The sequence below is a fragment of the Lissotriton helveticus genome, chromosome 7 (genome assembly GCF_964261635.1).
Source record: "Lissotriton helveticus chromosome 7, aLisHel1.1, whole genome shotgun sequence".
NCBI lineage: Eukaryota > Metazoa > Chordata > Amphibia > Caudata > Salamandridae > Lissotriton > Lissotriton helveticus.
Genome location: NC_136068.1, coordinates 550,077,089 through 550,095,904, shown reverse-complemented (window position 1 = coordinate 550,095,904; position 18,816 = coordinate 550,077,089). Strand labels below are relative to the sequence as shown.

The window sequence follows — 18,816 nt, the reverse complement described above, 5'->3', positions numbered from 1 at the left end:
CGATTATTATTCCATAACCCTACAGCAGGAAAACAAATTATGAACACTGCTGTTAATTTGATCCCAGTGGATATGGGGAATGGGCCACAAAAGCGAGGGAGGGAGGACTTAGAGTGGAGGGTAGACAAAGGGACGGGGGTTCAAGGTAACGGAGTGGTGCATGAGTTGAGGGGAAGGGTTATTTTTTTAATTTGGATGTACTAATTTCAGCTGTTGTAATGCTGTTGAATTTAAATGTCAACAAAAAGGCATTGCATCCTAATTCAGGTATTCATTTGGAGTCTTCAAAGTTCCACACATCTATTTCAGAAGCAGACAAGACCGCTATCGCAGCAGGATTGAGACCGCCTGAAAAGGAGTCGGCGGTCCCACTCACCATATTTTGATAAGATCTCTGTGTAGGCAATAAGAAATTGCCTTTTTCTACTGCGGCTTGTGCTGAGGCCGGGGAAAGGGCTGCAAAACAAGCTGCAGTAGAAAAAGGCATTTTGCAAACAGCCGTGTGCCAGGCACCATTTGGTGCCTGGCACAGATGGCATTAATGTTTGGTGGGGCACCACATGTGCCCTTCTGGCCACTTAGCAGTGGTGCACGGGGGGCTGGGCCCTCCTTGGGGCCACAAAGTCCCTTCCGACTGCCTTTACATAGTAGTGGGAAAATGCGAACCCTGAACAGTCACCCTCTCCATTCAGGATCATGATTCCAACAGTCACCCTGTCTGGATCAATTGGTTCTGTCAGAGGCTGTGGTCCGTCCCTCAACAGTCAAGAGTCCGACTGCCTGCATTGTAATGCGTCAGTCAGACTAAAGGGCTGTTGTCGGAATACCACCAACGACCTGTTGGTCCCACCGGCATCGTAATGCGCCCCAAGGTGTGCAGTTAAAGCAGGGGTACCTTAGGTAGATTCCAGAGAGCCGAATCCGTGCCAGATTTTTAGCAAAACCATCCTGCGCTTAAATAATTTGCATTTAGATTAATTATATGACAGTATATTGTAGGAGGGTTTCCCAAAATTCTGACATAGTTCTACCCATCTTGGACCCATGTGGGAAATCACTGATCTGACGTAATTCACACAGCACCTGCATCATAAAGCTTTTACCAATCAGTAGATGGGATTAACTCATGAAAAAACATAATTTAGCCAGGAGGAAAGGTCATTTACTCACAAACAAATCTTTGTGAATTGGGGACTTCCTAGTGAAGTAGAAATGGAAAGAACAAATGTCAATTTCAAAGAGATTAACACATCATTTAACATTATTTTGAAGGCACCTCAGATCACCATCTCTTCGTCTTTCTACCAATAGCAATTGCCGTCAGCGAATTGCAGATTCACAGTGCTGTTGCTCGATGGTGGTATAGAAAAAAGTGTTGCATTTGGGAAACCTGTATTTTCTTACCTTACTAGATCCTCCACCCCATTCAATGACACTGTTATTGATGATAAGCGTCTGCCCTTTTGGTGCATTAGCCTCGTAGGTGCTCACTTTCAGAAACCTGCTTGTGTCCATCGAGGTCATATGCCAGTTTAAAAGATCCAGCAGTGGTGGAGTATCCCCATTTTTGTCAAAAAATACCTCTTTGCCAGCAGAGTTTTTTGTCCTGACATTCTTCAAATAGTGTAAAAGCTGGAAGGGGAAATAGTCTCATCTCTTAACATCATGTTAAATATTGAAAGCTGTACATTAACTTTATTGATGCAAAAGTCACAGCAAGAGAAACATTTTTCTAAAACTATATTCACCAAGAAACTCTGAGTGAATCCGCAAGCACTAACAAACAAGTCCTACATCAACTATCATTCATATGTATTAATGAAATTGCTGGTGTCGGGATGGGAATGTCCCCTGCATAGAGCACAAGCGTGTTCCCCTGTCCCAAGTGGCCAACTGTAAGTGAACCTGGTGTTCTGACTTTTATTTTGACCCTACCGTCACACTACTTTGGCACGTGCACAGAGGCCTAGGCCTGCCCCTACAAAGTCAAGGTCCAAGACCTGTCCTATGAATTGGAAGGGGCAATAAAACACCCAAAAAGTTGAACTATTTGCCTTGTCCTAAGTGTAGCACACAAAGTGGTGATTTATAGTGTGACCATGCCTTTTTATCTCTGTTAGTGAGATTTTTACATACAGAGCTCTCTTGTATAAGGTTCCACTATTATGTGTCACCAACAATCTTGTGAGCCTTCTCAGCAATCCTGCTGTGTGGACTTACTGGAGGTAACAAGAGGGGTAGTTGCCACCAAGGACGTCCGTGGGGTACATTACCCCTTCTATTACCTCCAGTAAGTCCCATGCAGCAGGATTGCTGAGATCTGATCGCAGGCCTTGCCCCCTTTCTCCACCACTCTGTAAACGAACCTCCTGACGCACTAATAATAGGAATATATGATGTTACAACGCATGCAATTACAGTGCATGCTTTTACAACACAGTCTTTATATTGCAAGTACCATTACATTGCATGATTTCACAATGCATTCTATTACAATGCATTTTTTTAAACTACCATTTCAACGCATACCATTACAACGCATACCATTACAACGCATAATGCTAGTCGGGCAACAGTAGGGTAAGTGTTGGATAGTGTAGGGGTAAAAATTACTATTCCCACTTCAGAGAGTGCAACAGTAGGGAAAGTGTTGGATAATGTAGGGGTAACAATTACTATTCCCATGTACCCCAAAACTCATACCCACCCTAATACTAAAAACATCTCCATTACTTACCTTATAATGTGTTGTAATGGCATGCATTGTAATGGTATGTGCTGTAATGGCATGCGTTGTAATGGTATCCATTGTAAAGGAATGCGATGTGAAGGCAGTTGCGTTGTAACAGTGGTGTTGTAAAGGTAGGTCATTCTAATGACTGCGTTGTAATGGATGTTTCCCGACTAATAGGTGGATGAAGGCTATTGAGAGTCCTTGGGGGCCAACTAGCCCTCCTGTTACCTCCAGTATGTCCCACACAGCTAGATCACTGATAGGTGGTCAGAGGCCATGCCCCTTTCTCCATCTCTCTACACGTGCCTCCTGGCGCATTGCTGCTTAGGGAATGAAGTCCACTTTAGTCCTAAGGCCCTCAGGAGCCAAGGGGACCTCATCCTCGCACCAGCGGTGTTCTGAGAGGATCGTTTGCAGAGTGGTGGAGAAAGGTGCGGGTCCTGCAACCAGCTCTCAGCAATCCCACTTACTTGGCCCCCTCCCAAGGCTGATTTCTGCACCCAGGACCCCATCCCCTGGGGCTAGGCCTTTAGTAATTTATGATAAAAAAGGGAAGGGGGTGGCGCGTCCCCCCTTCCCAGGCCGATTTTGGCCACAGGCACCATATCCCCTGGGGCCCAGACATTTCTTTAAAAAAACAAAAAAAAAGAGAGGGCAATTTCGGTCCAGGGGTCCCCACCCCCCAAGACCTGGCCATTTTTTTTAAGGGCAGGAATGGCTGCACAGCCCCCCCGCCGAGAATATTTCTGGCCCCAGGGACCCCATCACCGGGGCATGACATCTCGTTGGGGATGGTGAGAGCAGTGCTTCCGCCATCCCATAGCAAACTGCAATGTCCTGGGGTGGGCACCCTGGGAAAATGCTGGAGCTGGCCCTGGGGATGGTGGTATGCAGGGCCATTTATGCCTCAAGGAGGGGGCCACACGGCCCCCCTCCCAATCTGTCCATAGCTCCAGGGAGGTGGTGTTCCCTGGGGCAGGGGTGAGTGCTCCCCTCATTTAAGTATCGTAGCTCTGTGGATGTGCTGGTACCCGGGGCTGCGAGGGGGTTCACCTGGTCCCCTGCATTTCACAAAAGTAGCCCCGGTCAGCCTGCCTGCTGAATTTTACAAAGCATATGCCTTGGTTGTCATTCCCCAAAATTCTCGCTGAAAGGTTGGTGCCTCTAGTCTCATTGCTGGTGCAGTCAGACTAAAATTGGTTCGTCCCAGCTCGTAACACTGCCCTTAACTTGCAGCATTTTTTTCGCCTTGCTACCTATTCCACTCTCCGCTGGCCTTCTTCTGGTTGTCTTGTACCTGACCTGGAGAAGGTGTTTGATTTCTTGGAATGGAAGTTTCTCCTTTTTACTTTGACTCATTATACGCTTGGGCCCAGATCTGAGTGTCTGGTGTGTTTGCTTTGCACTACGCCGATACCCAGGGTTAAAGAAGGCTCCCACATGTCGGATCTTATTCCAGTGTGCTGCAGCACCCATCAGGGAGGCCCACTATCCCCTCTGTTCTTCTCCTTGGCTAAAAAGCCATTAGCTGTCTCTCTTCTTGCATGAGGGGCTGAATGGGGCATTCCCCTTGGAGATGTTACCCATATTGTATCCTTCTACGGAGATGAACTTTTCATTTACCTCCACGATCTCCGGTCTGTCCCTCCCAACCTGGCCCATGTACTTACTGACTTTGCCTCCATCTCTGGACTAAAAGTGAACTGGGCGAAGCCTTGTGTGTTTTTATTTGTACCAACATGTACAGATCCTGCCCTTATGCTCTGTGGCATTCCCATCACAAGGCAACCTAACACCTTCCGCTATCTTGGAATTAGAATTTACCACAAACCTGCTGATCTCCTAGATGGGCACATTGGCAGGGCCACGTCAGCTATTTAGTCACAGGTGTCATTCTGGTGTAGGCTTCCTCTATCAGTCATGGGTCAGGTAGCACTACGAAAAATGGTGGTCCTCCAGCGAGAGTTGCAGATGCTGTTTCATGCTTGCACCCATATTGTCTGCTGTACTCCCTACTTCTTGAAGTTGCTGTTTGCTCATATCGTAGAAGTTTGTATCTCATGAGACCAACAACCCGACAACCCCTTACATGTCAGCATTGCCTTTGCTGGGCACCCTCCATATAATGGCTACTACATCGTCTACCGAGCTATCCATGTGGTGGGCAGCTGGACTTCACACACTAGGTGATTTCTACTGGGATGGAACCTTGATACCCTTTTACACACTTTTAGAGGAGGATGGCCCTGACAGTTTATTTATACACAGCTATGCTCAACACCCTAAGGAGCAGTTGGGGTGACATATCGAGCGAGCTCCAGACTCATTTAGCAATACAGTACTTGCACATGATGGGAATGGGCAGGCACTTCACCAGATGGTTTGCAGCCTCTCTGCATCAGCGCATGGCAACACTGATTGCCCCCTTGAGACAGCGCTTGGAGGGTGACCTGCCCCAACCTTGCCCAAACAAGGAATGGGCTGCAATATTTGAACATCCCAACAGGGCTTTCCGGAATGCACGGTTCCGCCTAATCTAATTCTACATTACACAGAGAGCATACCCCACACCAGGTAAGATTAACCAGTATTTCTGTTGCACCAATGCAGCCTGTCCCAGATGTCATGCTGTGAAGGCAGACCTGCTGCACATGTTGTGGTCCTACTCCCGTCTTGCCTCATAATGGCAGATCCTCACAGATTCTCCAGCCACTTGTCCCGCCTTTGTCAGAATATCTTGCATAAGGGAATGGTGGCACGCCTCGGCAGTGGCATACTCCTGCATGCACCGATCCCCCAACACTTGCCCTGGCACCTATACGGTTGTCAAGCCCATTCAGTAGATGGAAATCTACAGAACAGTTGCCTGTTTTGTATGGTACCAAGTCCTGATATGTGTTGCACTGTATGGGGACTAATGGCTATTTACTATTAAGACTGATTTATAATATAGGTATAGCAAGAGTCGCTCACAGTGCCTTGTTGGCACTGTATGTCCTTTACTATCCAACTGGCTGCTGTAAAACCTGTCATTTGTATTTCTAAAGTAATGTAAGCACAAAAGTAAAAACTTAATAAACAGATTAAAACAAAAAAATAAGGGTGTGGGTTTATGCTGATGAATATATATCCATACAGTAAATCTGTAAAGCAAGGTTTTACTTTAAGTGACCGGCAGTTCATAGAGTAACATGAGCTGGCAACTGAGGAAACTTGAGATAGCCTGCTCCATTATGGAACAACCGGATTGTGTCATGTTTGGTGTCAAACACTTCACTTTTTCACCCAACACAATTATTGTGTTGAGGGTGAGCTGACATGCACAGGGGGATGCCACTTCAACCCCACTGCATTGAAGACCTTTCCGAGGCAGAGGTGGCCGGTAGACTCATTTAAGGATTACTATGACACCCTTAAAGGGAGCACCTGCATCTTTCTTGAGCACTGTGATGCCCCAGGAGAATGAACAATTAACTTTACTACTGGCATAACTCTTGATAAACTGATGAGACTGTTGTCCTTTAGGCTTAGCTTTATTTAGATAAAGATGGCCTCTTTTTCTACAACTGGTGTGGAATTTGTTTGTGGTGTCTTTCACTGTGTTACTTTAATATGTGTTGCACTAATACTTTACACATTGCCTCTTTGATAAGCCTGCCTGCTCTGCACCAAGCTACTAGACGAAGAGCAGAGGTAATCTTAAATGTGTATCTGAATTAACCTTACTATAATGGTGGGTTATTGCTGGCTTAGGCATATACCCTAGCCAACCAAAATCCCCATTTGTAAGAGGGACGCATTCAGCAGCCCCTGCTTTCATTCTAAGCAGCAACATGCAAATGATGTGGGGGGGCTTATCAGATCCCATCAGGCTGAATTTAAAGGGCCATCAGGCATCCTTTTGTTCCAGGGAGCTATCTAGAGCATCACAACTAGATGCAAATGCCTTGACCAAGGCAAAGCAGCTGTGCTCATTCTCCTGGACCTCTCAGCCTCTTTCAACACTGTTTCCCACCAAACCCTCTGCACAAGACTCCACAACGCCAGCATCTATGACAAAGCCCTGGATGGATCAACTGCATCCTCACCGGCCTAACACAGAGTGTCAGACTTCCACCATTCAACTCAAAACCCACAGAGATCAGCTGCAAAGGGCCTCAGGGATCCTCATTGAGCCTCACCCTCTTCAGCATCTACAGGGCCCCACCTGCAGCCATCGTCAGAAACCACAGACTCAACATTGTCTCCTATGTCGACGACACATAGCTGATTCTCTCCCTCACAGAAGAACCCACTGCCACCAAGAGAAATTTCCACAAGGAAATAAAGCAATCTCCACCTGGATGAAGGATAGGTGCCTCAAGCTTAGCTCAAACAAGACCTAAGGGGCTCATTATGATTGTGGACGACGGACATCATAACAGTTTTGGACCGCCCGCAAGACATGTGGTGGTTCCACCAGTGCAATTAGGATGCGCTCCCCATACTGGTGGGCGTATCCTAGCCTTTTAACTTTCTGGACTCTGCTGCTGGCCGCAGCACCGTCTGCAATGTCAAAAGAGCATGCACAGCATTTACCTGCACCCCGTGGCAGGCACCAAGCGGTGCCTGCCACTTGGTGCATGGAACTCATGGTACCCCCAGTGCACCCACACACACAGAGGGGGACGACAATGGGCCACCAAAGCTAGTCTCTGCCTGTCTTTTTGCGGCGGGATATCTGCTGCAAATAGACAGGCAGAAGGGTATACCCTAATCACTATGGCGGTGCCTGCACAGCACTGCTGCTATGTTGCCCTGGTTCCGTGTTCTGCAGGGCGGGCGGAAAAGGACCGCCTTGCAGAACCATGGCATACAGACTTTCCATCCGCTGCGAAACCATTGTGATTCCCACTGCCATCCTAATTTGGAAGTGGACATTTTCAGTATGATGGCGGAAGGACCGCCACCGGGGGCCCGGCGATGGCGGTCCTTCAGCCATCATAATGAGCCCCTAAGTCCTCATCCTGGGATCCATCCCTCAGTGCTGCCACCCCCTCTGCCTGGGACGACTCCTGGTGGCCCAGGCACAGGGGGGCCGCAACACTTGGAATTCCCCTACCCACTGACCATGCGCAAAACCTTGGCATCTTCCTGGACTCCTCGCTCTCAATAAACCTCCAAATCAATACCATTTCATCCTCATATTTCTACACGCTCCTTCTACTTCATAAGATCCTGCAGTGGATCCCCACAGAGTACGGGAAAACTGTCACTCATGCGCTCATCAACACTGTGGCCTGCACCACCCAGAAACTCCAAAAGAAACTGCAGAACATCCAGAACACCTCTGCCAGACTCATCCTGAACATCCCAAGCTCAGCCACATCCCCGGTCATCTGAGAGACCTTCACTTACTACCTATAAACAAAGGATTTACCTTCAACCTCCTCACACACGCCTCAAAATCCCTCCACAACGCCGGACATGCATACCTCATCTCCCAACTACACCCTGCTGGGAGACCTCAACTTCCACCTTGACAACCAACTAGACCCCAATACCGCATCCCTTCCGGACAACCTCCACAACATTGGACTAAGCCAGATCATGACTGAACCTACGCACTCAGCAGGACACACCCTCGACCCCCTCTTCACAACAGTAAACTCCATCACTTTTAGCCACTCTACTGAACTCCAGTGGAGAGAATATTTATGCATCCACTTCCGTTTCAGAACACCCCCATCCAAAAACTGGACCAAAATCATCGACGACCAGCTCACCTTCTCACTTGGCAACTCCACCCCAACCACTGTGTAAGACGATGACCCCAACACCGCAGCCCGAACTCTACACAGATGGATCTCTGACAGCGCCAACACCATAGCCCCCCTCAAGAAGCACAACAACACACACGCCAAGAAAGCCCGATGGTTTACCACCAAACATCGAGAGTCCTGACGCACATGCCACCGCCTTCAAAAGGCATGGATGAACTCCAAATCCACAGAAGCCCACAAGAACTTCAGAGCCGCCACCAACGCCCACCACCAACTCATCAGAAATACGAGAAAAACAGTGATCAAAGACAAAATCTCCATGCATGAGCACAACAGCAAAGAACTCTTCAGCATCATTAAGGAGTTCACCCAACCCACCAGCAGTGCTACTGATATTCCTCCCTCACAAGACCTCTGCAACAAACTCAGCACCTTCTTCCACCAGAAAATAAAGAACAATTACAAAAACTTTGACGAAGACAACCAACACACTGAACCCTCACCAGCCACACCCGACACCCTAAAGCCAACAATTGTGGAATGACCTGATAATTCTGCCAATCACCAGGGCATACTTAACTTATCCCTTCTCCGGACCCAAAAAGTTACAATACTTCACAATACTTACCTAAGAAAGGAATAGTACCAACGAATAACTAAAGATATATGGCATGTGCTGGGGAGCTTGTGAAAAACAATGCCCATTGGTGACAACAACGCAAGAACAATACCAGTGACGACAAAACAACAACCAGGGACAAACAGCATCACTCGGTAAAACAACGCAAGAAACCAAGGGCCACAAGGTAACAACGTACCAGGGTACAAAAACACAGCACAATATCAAGAGCCACAGGGTAATAACAATGCGAAACAAAGCCCACCCTGGTGGAGTTAAAACAACGGCAAGTCCTCCTAACAATGCCTCGGGGTAGATTACTTATTAGTTTTGGTTTCCCTGGATAAGAACGGAGCCCAACCTTCAACAACTATCTGCAGGAAGGGAAACTTACCATCATTCCGATGCTACAGCACTGGATCCAGAAAGGTCCCGACCTCCCAACCCAAGGAATACATGCAAATAATGGTATTTATTCTGGGGTTTCTTTTTTACACAATGATAGAAGGACAACAGAAAGAAATCACTACTATGTCACGATAGGCCTTCTTTACATTAATCCCTAAGTAATTGCTAATGCAATTAGGATGTACATATATAGAACTCATATGTAAATCAGCATATAACCTGAAAATAGGAGACGATAGTTAGATAAGAACAGTTAGGAAATAAGAGTTAGTGGAACACCTCACCAAGTTTCTACACATCCCGCTTCCACTTCGCCAGAGGGGAGTCCGCTTCTCCAGCCGAATCAGGATTCTCTACTTCACTGTCACAGCTGCACGTCTGCAATATGATGGACTACCAGTGGTCGAGACCCGAACACCCCCTTAAGTACAAGTGAAAATGTTGGTCGAAGCTTCTAGCAAGCCTCACACCCTGTTCCCATCAGATTCCATACCACTCCGCGCCAAGGTCACAGCTTCAGATAGCTAGGGGTCTGTTATGACTTTGAGGCAGAGTGAGCACATTCCTCCAACAAGAACCGGTTCCTACTAGTATACGAACTGTGAAAAACAAGTGAGAAGTAAAACATGACTCCTCACCCAGAAAGGCTTAGAAGATGGCGACAGTTTACAAAATGGAGCCGCTCAAGCATAGGCCACTATTACCGCAAAGAGCCCGTATTAATATGCAAGATGGCATTACAGTATGCCAAAGCCAATAGGTAAGCCCTGCCTTTAAGCAGGATATAGTCAGACACAGAAATAACATTATTGAGTCCTATTTACAGCTAATCTATATTATACGGGCCTGCATAGCACTAAATTAGAGCAAAATATACTGAGATGGTAGAGGGCAATGGTCATAATCGATCCAATTATCCATAACAATGGCTCAATCACTACATTCCACCCATGGCCATTGTCCAGTTCTAGTGCATGTACATAAACTTTAAACAGGTCGTAAATCATTACTAGAATAATAGGAAACATAACTAACAGATCTCGATAAAGTAACCGGTCGAAACATATTTAAAAGATTGGGTACACATTGGATGCAGCAACATATAGCAATAAAAAAGAAAATTACTAAGAACGCACCACCCAAAATAGAACGAAGAAAATGAAAATCAGGCAACCACCCAAAAAACTAAACCACCCTTGATTTAAATTTTGATGAACTTCCATGGCCAAATTATGTAGAGCATTAATGTGGGATTGAATAAATCTGGAACGGTCTGATAGGTTAAAAGAACATAGGCCCTCAAAGTCAGAGCACCCATGGTCATGTTTTAATAGAAGGTATTCAATAGCAGCCCTATTTTGTAAAATAGCTTGGCGTTCACCCTGTGCATCTAATAACAATTCTGATAAAGCAATTGAAGTGTGATTGATAGATTTAACCATGAGACATGCTAATTTACTAATAGCTCAAGAATTGTAAATCGAGAGCCCTGGAATTCCGACAATTGAAGTAGCCAGGCTGACATATTCTGTCTTAGAGAGTAAATGCAAGTTAGATTCACAATGTTCATCCAATGGAGGTGCCTCATGTACAGTCCGAGTTTGCAAAGATGGTAGCAAGGGAAACATAGCCAAGCTAAGTCTGGCTAAGGCACATGGTCCACCAGAAATGTTTGCATGAATAAAGGACCAAGACATATTCCCGCAGGAAAATAACAATCCATTTGGCAATAGAACGTGCTTATAGTAACGAACTGAAAGAATTGTCGTTTTACAGGACATAGAGTTACAAACCGAAAGGCACATATGGGGTTTACCATTATAAAATAAAATTTGTACATGTCGGGAAGCATGGAAACATTCTCTAATTCAAATTGAATACATTTGCCAATTAATCGCGGGTCAGATGTAAATTCAAAGCAACCATCACCTTCTGTAATGTTATAAGTCGGTAATGGTAAAAGTCTGCGGCGGGTTAAGATCAGGTAACACTGTGCAGGAGGCACAATAGTCATATACTGACAGCCGACTCTGTCCTGTATCTACCACTTCCACTTGATTACAATAGCTTCCTGTGCGTGTCCAATTCTATGAGTTTCAGGGGAGCTCATAACCCATTGCATGATCGTAATCTTAGGTCTCATATTAACATTGTGTCCCAAAGTCAATTGTTCCGTGTCTACCAAAGCCCAATAACAGGCAAGTAATTGGTTCTCAAAAGGTGTATAACACTCACCGGCGTCGGGTAATTTCTTCATCCAAAATCCAGACTTTTGTCTTACCTTGTTTTTGCTATAATCTCCAATTTACATATAAACCTTGTACAGTCACATTTAAATCCACATCACCATCACGCACTGGCCACAAATCCAAAGCATGCTGAATAGCCTCTTTTGCCAGCTCAAATACTGTCTGCTGTGACTCACTCCACTCAAACGCATTTTTCTTTCTGGTAATCTTGTACAAAGGGGCCAAAATCTGTCTCAAATGGGGAAGTTTTGTCTCCAAAACCCAAACTAACCAATAAAGCTCAGAGTCTCTTTTCTATTTCGGGGTACTGCAAATTCCTTAATTTTCTGTCTCACTTGTGGGATTACCTCTCGATTTCCCTGATGCCACTGAATACCTAGGAATTTCACACTCTGTGCTGGACCTTGTAATTTATCAGGATTAATCTCCCATTCTTTGCTTTGCAAATGAGTTAAAATGTGGTCTAATTGTGCCTGAACTTGCTCCTGTGTCTCATCTTGTATCAATATATCATCAATGTAATGACAAATTTGCACACCAGAAGTTATCGGTACCTCATCTAAATGTTCTGCCACCAGCCCGTGACATATTGTCGGACTGTGTGAATAGCCTTGTGGCAAACTTTGAAATGTCATTTGTCTGCCACCCCATGAAAAACTGAATTGTTCCAGACATTCAGGAGCTATAGGAATGGAAAAGAAAGCACTGGCAATATCAATAGTCGCCTACCAAGTCCCTGGATGAATCTAAATTCTCTCAATTCTCTCAAGTAACAGCAACAGTCAAAGACGGTGTATGTTTGTTCAATTCGCGGTAATCAACTGTCATGCGCCATGAGTTATCACTTTTGCGCACGGGCCACACAGGATTTTTCCATCAAGTCTTGGATAGTAGCACTGATCTCATCATGCCCACCTGGAATTCTGTACAGTTTCATTGAGATTACCTTAGTCGTGTGAGGCACCTTTACAGGAGGAATTTTCAAGAGAACTACACTCACAGTATTAGCTGAGATATAGCGTTTCGTTCCAAAGTGGTAATATCCATCGTCTAAACATAATGTCATTCCTTTTAAAATGTAAATTCCAATAATATATTCAGAAAGGGGCACAACTAGTACACTTTATTCTTTTCTTGGTATTTGTCCCATATTTAATTGGAGATTAGTTTGTACTGCTGGGGTCTCTTTACCACCTAATCCTGTAATTGTAAAATACTGTCCTCTAAATTTCTTAGAATTTCCATATATCAAAGTGGCCTCCGCTCCTGTGCATACTAAGGCTCGGGCACGTTGCATGTTACGATGCCTCTAAAAAATCTCAATGTCTGCATAGGGTCTATGATCTTTACAAGCCCAATTCCGTATCGGAGCTTGACCTATTTCCTAGTCATTTTTGTTCCTGTCCTGTGCCCAGGACAAATCAGGATATATACTTTCGTAGCGTTTAGGAAGTCCGTCTTCCTCATACACTCTCTCTTCATAATATGAATTTCTCATATTCCTGCCACTCTGTGATCCTCGATCGGGAGATCTAACTCTCTCGTTTCTCATTCTGCGTTCTGGAGATTTACCTCTTTCGTGTCTTATTCTCAGTTCAGGAGAGCTTCCTCTTTCGTTTCTGGCCCTGCGTTCTGAGGATTCTTCCCTCCCATATTGTGTCCTACATACTGGAGATCCTTCCCTTCTTCCCCTGTATAGCTCGTCATCACTTCCCTCTGAATGTCTCTGTTCATGATCCTGTTTATTAACTCTCCTACTCCCTTCCTTTCTATCCAAACTCTTTTTCGATATATTGTCCGTAGCTTCTGAGTAGGTTCCACATCTATGTCTTTCATTCTCACCCCATCCATCATTAGGGCTGTAAACAGATGTCATCTAGTCAATTTGTTATTGTCTGTATGGACTTCAGATCTAGATGGTCTCTCTGTCTTCATCCATTCCCCCAGTTCGTCCAACTCACAAACCGCTTTGATCACTCAAGCTAGTGTGTTTCCTGTCTGATTAATTAACAGTGTCATTATCACCTGCTCATAAGCAGGAGGAGCAGTACGAATGATCTTATTTCTTACAGAAGTGTTAAGTAGTCCCTCCATTGGTCTGTGTGCAGTATCTAAGAAAATAGAGGTTTCCATCACCTCTTCCTTTAATCTCTGTGTCGCATCTCTCAAAGTGTACCATGGTTTTTCATTTACTGGCCAATCTGAAACAGTCAGGTATTTGTGACTGCATCCGGCCACAACCAAATGTAATCGACTAATCTGATCCTTAAGCCCATAGTTTCTAAAACGTTCTTGAATTGTCGGGTCTGTGCTTATCGTACAAAATTTCAAAGCGTCTCCTTGGTCTAACATTACGCCTGCCGCAACCAAATCATAAATGCGGACCATCCATGTAAGCAAATTCTCACCAGGTCTCTGCCGAAACCTGTCCAAGATGTCATTGGATAGACCCGACTGCATGGTAACTCAGTAAAACCGAATTCTAACTTGCACGGAGTTGTTGGCATCTCGCTCCTGATGCACGATTGATTGATTGTGTTTTTATCTGTGCACTGCGTCTCTGTTTTTAACAAACTTTAAAATTGAATATTGAAATCAACTGTACTCACCGCCCTTTGACTTCCCCGGTCCACCGCTGCTCGCAGTTTGTATGGAGGAAGGCCAATACCGGCAAGTCACTCACTTCCGGTCTGCAAGTACGAAGGTTAGCAGGCTAGTCTGCCGCTCCTTCAGTACTTAGGCACATCATTACTGGCTGGTCGCCCTGGATAGACCCGACTGCATGGTAACTCAGTAACACTGAATTTTAACTTGCACGGAGCTGTTGGCATCTTGCTCCTGATCCATGATTGATTGATTGTGTTTTTATCTATGCACTGCGTCTCTGTTTTTAACGAATTTTAAAATTGAATATTGAATTCAACTGTACTCACTGCCCTTTGACTTCCCCGGTCCACTGCTGCTCGCAGTTTGTGTGGCGGGAAGCCAATACCGGCAAGTCACTCACTTCCGGTCTGCAAGTACGAAGGTTAGCAGGCTAGTCTGCCGCTCCTTCAGTACTTAAGCACCATGTCACCTGTCTCGTGCAGCGGACGCGCGCAGCGGGCATGCCGGCGGCGCGCCGAAGGCGCGACAAAGCGGTACAAAAGGGATGGTGATCGACGGAGCATCTGAACCAATCAAACACTCACACCCAGTCAAAAGATCTGGGTTTAATCCATCACGTTCTTTTGCCCACTATGCCACCCCAGTTCAAACATGGCTATATGCAAATCAGTCTGACCCTGTGCCTCATGGGATCAGTCCAGCCCGAACTGCCAAGCCATGTCTTCCCTGGACCGGAAACAAGCTTCTGAGGACCGGTTTCTGGCACTACAGCCTTCTTCAGCCCGGCTTGCTTCAATCCAGTGGCAAAGTGAGCAAGGGACTCACGTTTGAGCATACCCTGCAACACTTATGGCGGCCAAAGCGGTACAAAAGGGGGTGGTGATGGACGGAGCATCTGAACCAATCAAACACTCACACCCAGTCAAAAGATCTGGGTTTAATTCATCACCGTTCTTTAGCCCACTCTGCCACCCCAGTTCAGACATGGCTATATGCAAATCAGTCTGACCCTGTGCCTCATGGGAACAGTCCAGCCCGAACTGCTAAGCCATGTCTTCCCTGGACCGGAAACAAGCTTCCGAGGACCGGTTTCTGGCATTACAGCCTTCTTCAGCCCGGCTTGTTTGAATCCAATGGCAAAGTGAGCAAGGGACTCACGTCTGAGCATACCCTGCCACACTTATGGCGGCCAAAGCGGTACAAAAGGGGGTGGTGATGGACGGAGCATCTGAACCAATCAAACACTCACACCCAGTCAAAAGATCTGGGTTTAATCCATCACCGTTCTTTAGCCCACTCTGCCACCCCAGTTCAGACATGGCTATATGCAAATCAGTCTTACCCTGTGCCTCATGGGAACAGTCCAGCCCGAACTGCCAAGCCATGTCTTCCCTGGAATGGAAACAAGCTTTCGAAGACCGGTTTCTGGCATTACAGCCTTCTTCAGCCCGGCTTGCTTGAATCCAGTGGCAAAGTGAGCAAGGGACTCATGTCTGAGCATACCCTGCCACACTTATGGCGGCCAAAGCGGTACAAAAGGGAAGCCTGTATGCGCCCGTCCGCGCCGGGACCGGGCCAAGGGCCACCGCCCCTGCCGGTTTCCTGCAAGATTCTCGACCCTCCACAATACCATACAAGCAGGAGCAACTCAAAGCATTAAATAAGCCCTTCCACAACTGCAAGACCATGGACATAGATGGTCGGACACGCTCCTCCTTTGTCTGTCCCACCTGCACCTTCATGATAAGGGAAGATTTCCACTCACGGACCCTTTCAGACTTTGATAAAAACAAAGCACCTATAACTATCTGAGCAGCTCTCATCAATGTAAGGTTGTTGCCCAAACACAAATATTAAATTGCCCACATCATTGATAGCTGGAAGCTAGATAACCTTTTCTTAACGTAAACCTGGGGAGCCCCTTCATGTGGTCCAGATTTTGCTACTGCATCTCCTGATGGCTTCTCTAATATTAGGCTCGACAGATCCCCTAAAAAAGGAGGAGGTATCACCATTATCCATCGCAACAACCTCAGACTGCGCACTGAACCCGTCCCTACCACTACTTGCGAAGCAGTTAATTTTATCTTCTTAACTCCAGACTCGAATTCATTCAAAGGCATTCTTCTATACCGCCCCCGGGGTCCTCGAACTGCTTTTCTGTCCACCTTGGACTGCCTCGTCGAGCCCGTAACAGTGGAAAATAATTTCACCATGCTGGGAGATTTTAATTTTCACCTAGAGGTTCAGGACAATCCTGATAATATGGCCCTTCTCTCTGAATATGAAGCGGCAGGCCTTAGGCAATTAGTTAGATCCCCGACACATTCCGTGGGACACACACTAGAAGACCTATTCTCAAACCACAACCTGCTCACCCTTGAAGATACTCTCCCCTTAACATGGACAGATCATTTGGCGGTACTATTTGTAAGTAAAACTATGACAAGCCTCACGACGGCCAGTAAACCTGCTACTCCCACTCACTTCAAAGCAGGGAAGAGTATCGACGAGGCAGAATTTAATGCTAAACTGTACGCCTCCCAAATATCCCCCATCTCCAATCCCGAAATGGCGGCCATTAATTACACTAACTGGATTCAGGATACAGTCAATGTAACAGTGCCCACCCAAAAAAAATCTACCAATAGGGTTTCCAGTTCGGCCCCCTGGTTCAACCAGACCCTTGGGCTTGAAAAACAAAGCTGTAGACGACAAGAACGCAAATGGCAACTACACTACGATCCTGCAGAGAAACTCCGCTATAAGCAAAAACTGTCTAAATATAAACACATGCTCATCCTTGAAAAAAGTAAATTTTACACCAGTCAAATAGAGTTGGCGCACGACTCAGCCAAACGCCTCTATCAGGTGGTTACACATCTTTCAGAACAAGACAAACCTGTCTCGGTAGACACCACTCAAGAGATGTGTGATTCCTTGGCAACCTATTTTCAAGGAAAAGTCTGTGCCATCTACTCGCAATTCAAGCTACAAACTCCCACCGATCCCCTTCTACCCTCACATAAAGACTCTAATTGCAATCCGGAAACCAGGACTTCTATCAATGACACCATAACTAATCTGACTTTCCAGAATTTTAGCCAAGTATCCCCTGAACTTGTATCCCACATTCTTATGACCATCAACTCTGGCTCCCCGGACGATCCTTGCCCCCCTTCTTTACTCAAGTTAGCACCTGAAATTATTGGATACAAGCTTACTGATATCTTTAACGTGATGTTCAACTCAGGCGTTTTGGAAAAAGACTGTTATTAAACCTCTAATTAAAAAAAGCACCCTTGATCCCTCTAACATCACCAGCTATCGGCCCATATCCTGCCTCCCACTTGCAGCTAAAATTGTGGAAAAAATAATGAACATCAAAATTTCAGACTACATAGATCATAACAACTGTCTGGATGACTCTCAATTTGGATTCAGGAGAGGACATGGGACAGAAACCGCCCTAATTAAAGCCTCGATGAAATCAGGATGATTCTAGATGGTGGGGGGGCTGCAGTTCTCATACTATTGGACCTGTCTTCAGCCTTTGACACGGTCGATCATGTCACTCTGATCGACCGTATCAGAGCTACAGGAATCTCACAAAGTGCTATATCCCTCCTCTCCTCCTTTCTAGCCAATCGTGAACAGTCCGTATCTTTTGGCAAATTCAACTTGTCACCATTCGTGTTACCTTGTGGTGTTCCCCAGGGATCCTCGCTAAGTCCGACACTTTTTAACATCTATGTGTCTGACTTGGCGAGGATCATTAAATCACATCATCTGTCTATAACATCTTACGCAGATGATATGCAACTGGTACTGGCTGTAAATAACAATGGACAGAAGGTGGCATGTAATTTCCAACTCGGAATGCCTGCTATAAGTGAGTGGATGAGTGAGAATTGCCTCAAACTGAATTCGGATAAAACAGAGGTGATGATTTTCAGTAATCTCTCTCCGGTCTGGTCTCCTACGTGGTGGCCAGCAAATCATGGACCCACTCCCACTCCGGTCACCAAGGTTAGAAACCTGGAGTCATCTTTGACAATAAATTGTCATTCCTGCCTCACGCAAACGCAGTGGTCTCCTCCTCGTTCTTCACAATAAGAATGCTTAGGAAACTTCTCTGCTATCTCCCCTTCAACAAGATTAAACTCTAGTCACTACTCTGGTTATGTCCCGTATCGATTACTGCAATGGACTTCTTGTTAATGCCCAACAAGGGACATTGAATAAGCTGCAGTTAGTGCAGAATGCGGCAGCCAGACTGGTTACAGGGACACCTAAGTTCAGACCTATCTCGCAAGTCATCAGACAGCTTCACTGGCTACCAGTTAAACAGAACCAAGTTCAAAGCCTTATGCCTCGCTTTTAAAGCAATTCACGCTTCTGGACCAGCTTTTCTGAGACAGTCTTTATGTCCCTACA

The 18,816-nt window shown here is 45.8% G+C and overlaps 1 protein-coding gene across 1 annotated transcript in view; it reads right to left on the bottom strand.

The window, feature by feature from the left end:
* Positions 1-18,816, bottom strand: part of LOC144769169 (extracellular calcium-sensing receptor-like) — a 236,937-nt gene that overhangs the window by 84,846 nt on the left and 133,275 nt on the right. Inside the window, exon 4 of the mRNA XM_078653185.1 lies at positions 1,405-1,632. Within this exon, the coding sequence (XP_078509311.1) occupies positions 1,405-1,632 (228 nt within the window). The remainder of the gene's footprint in view (positions 1-1,404; positions 1,633-18,816) is intronic.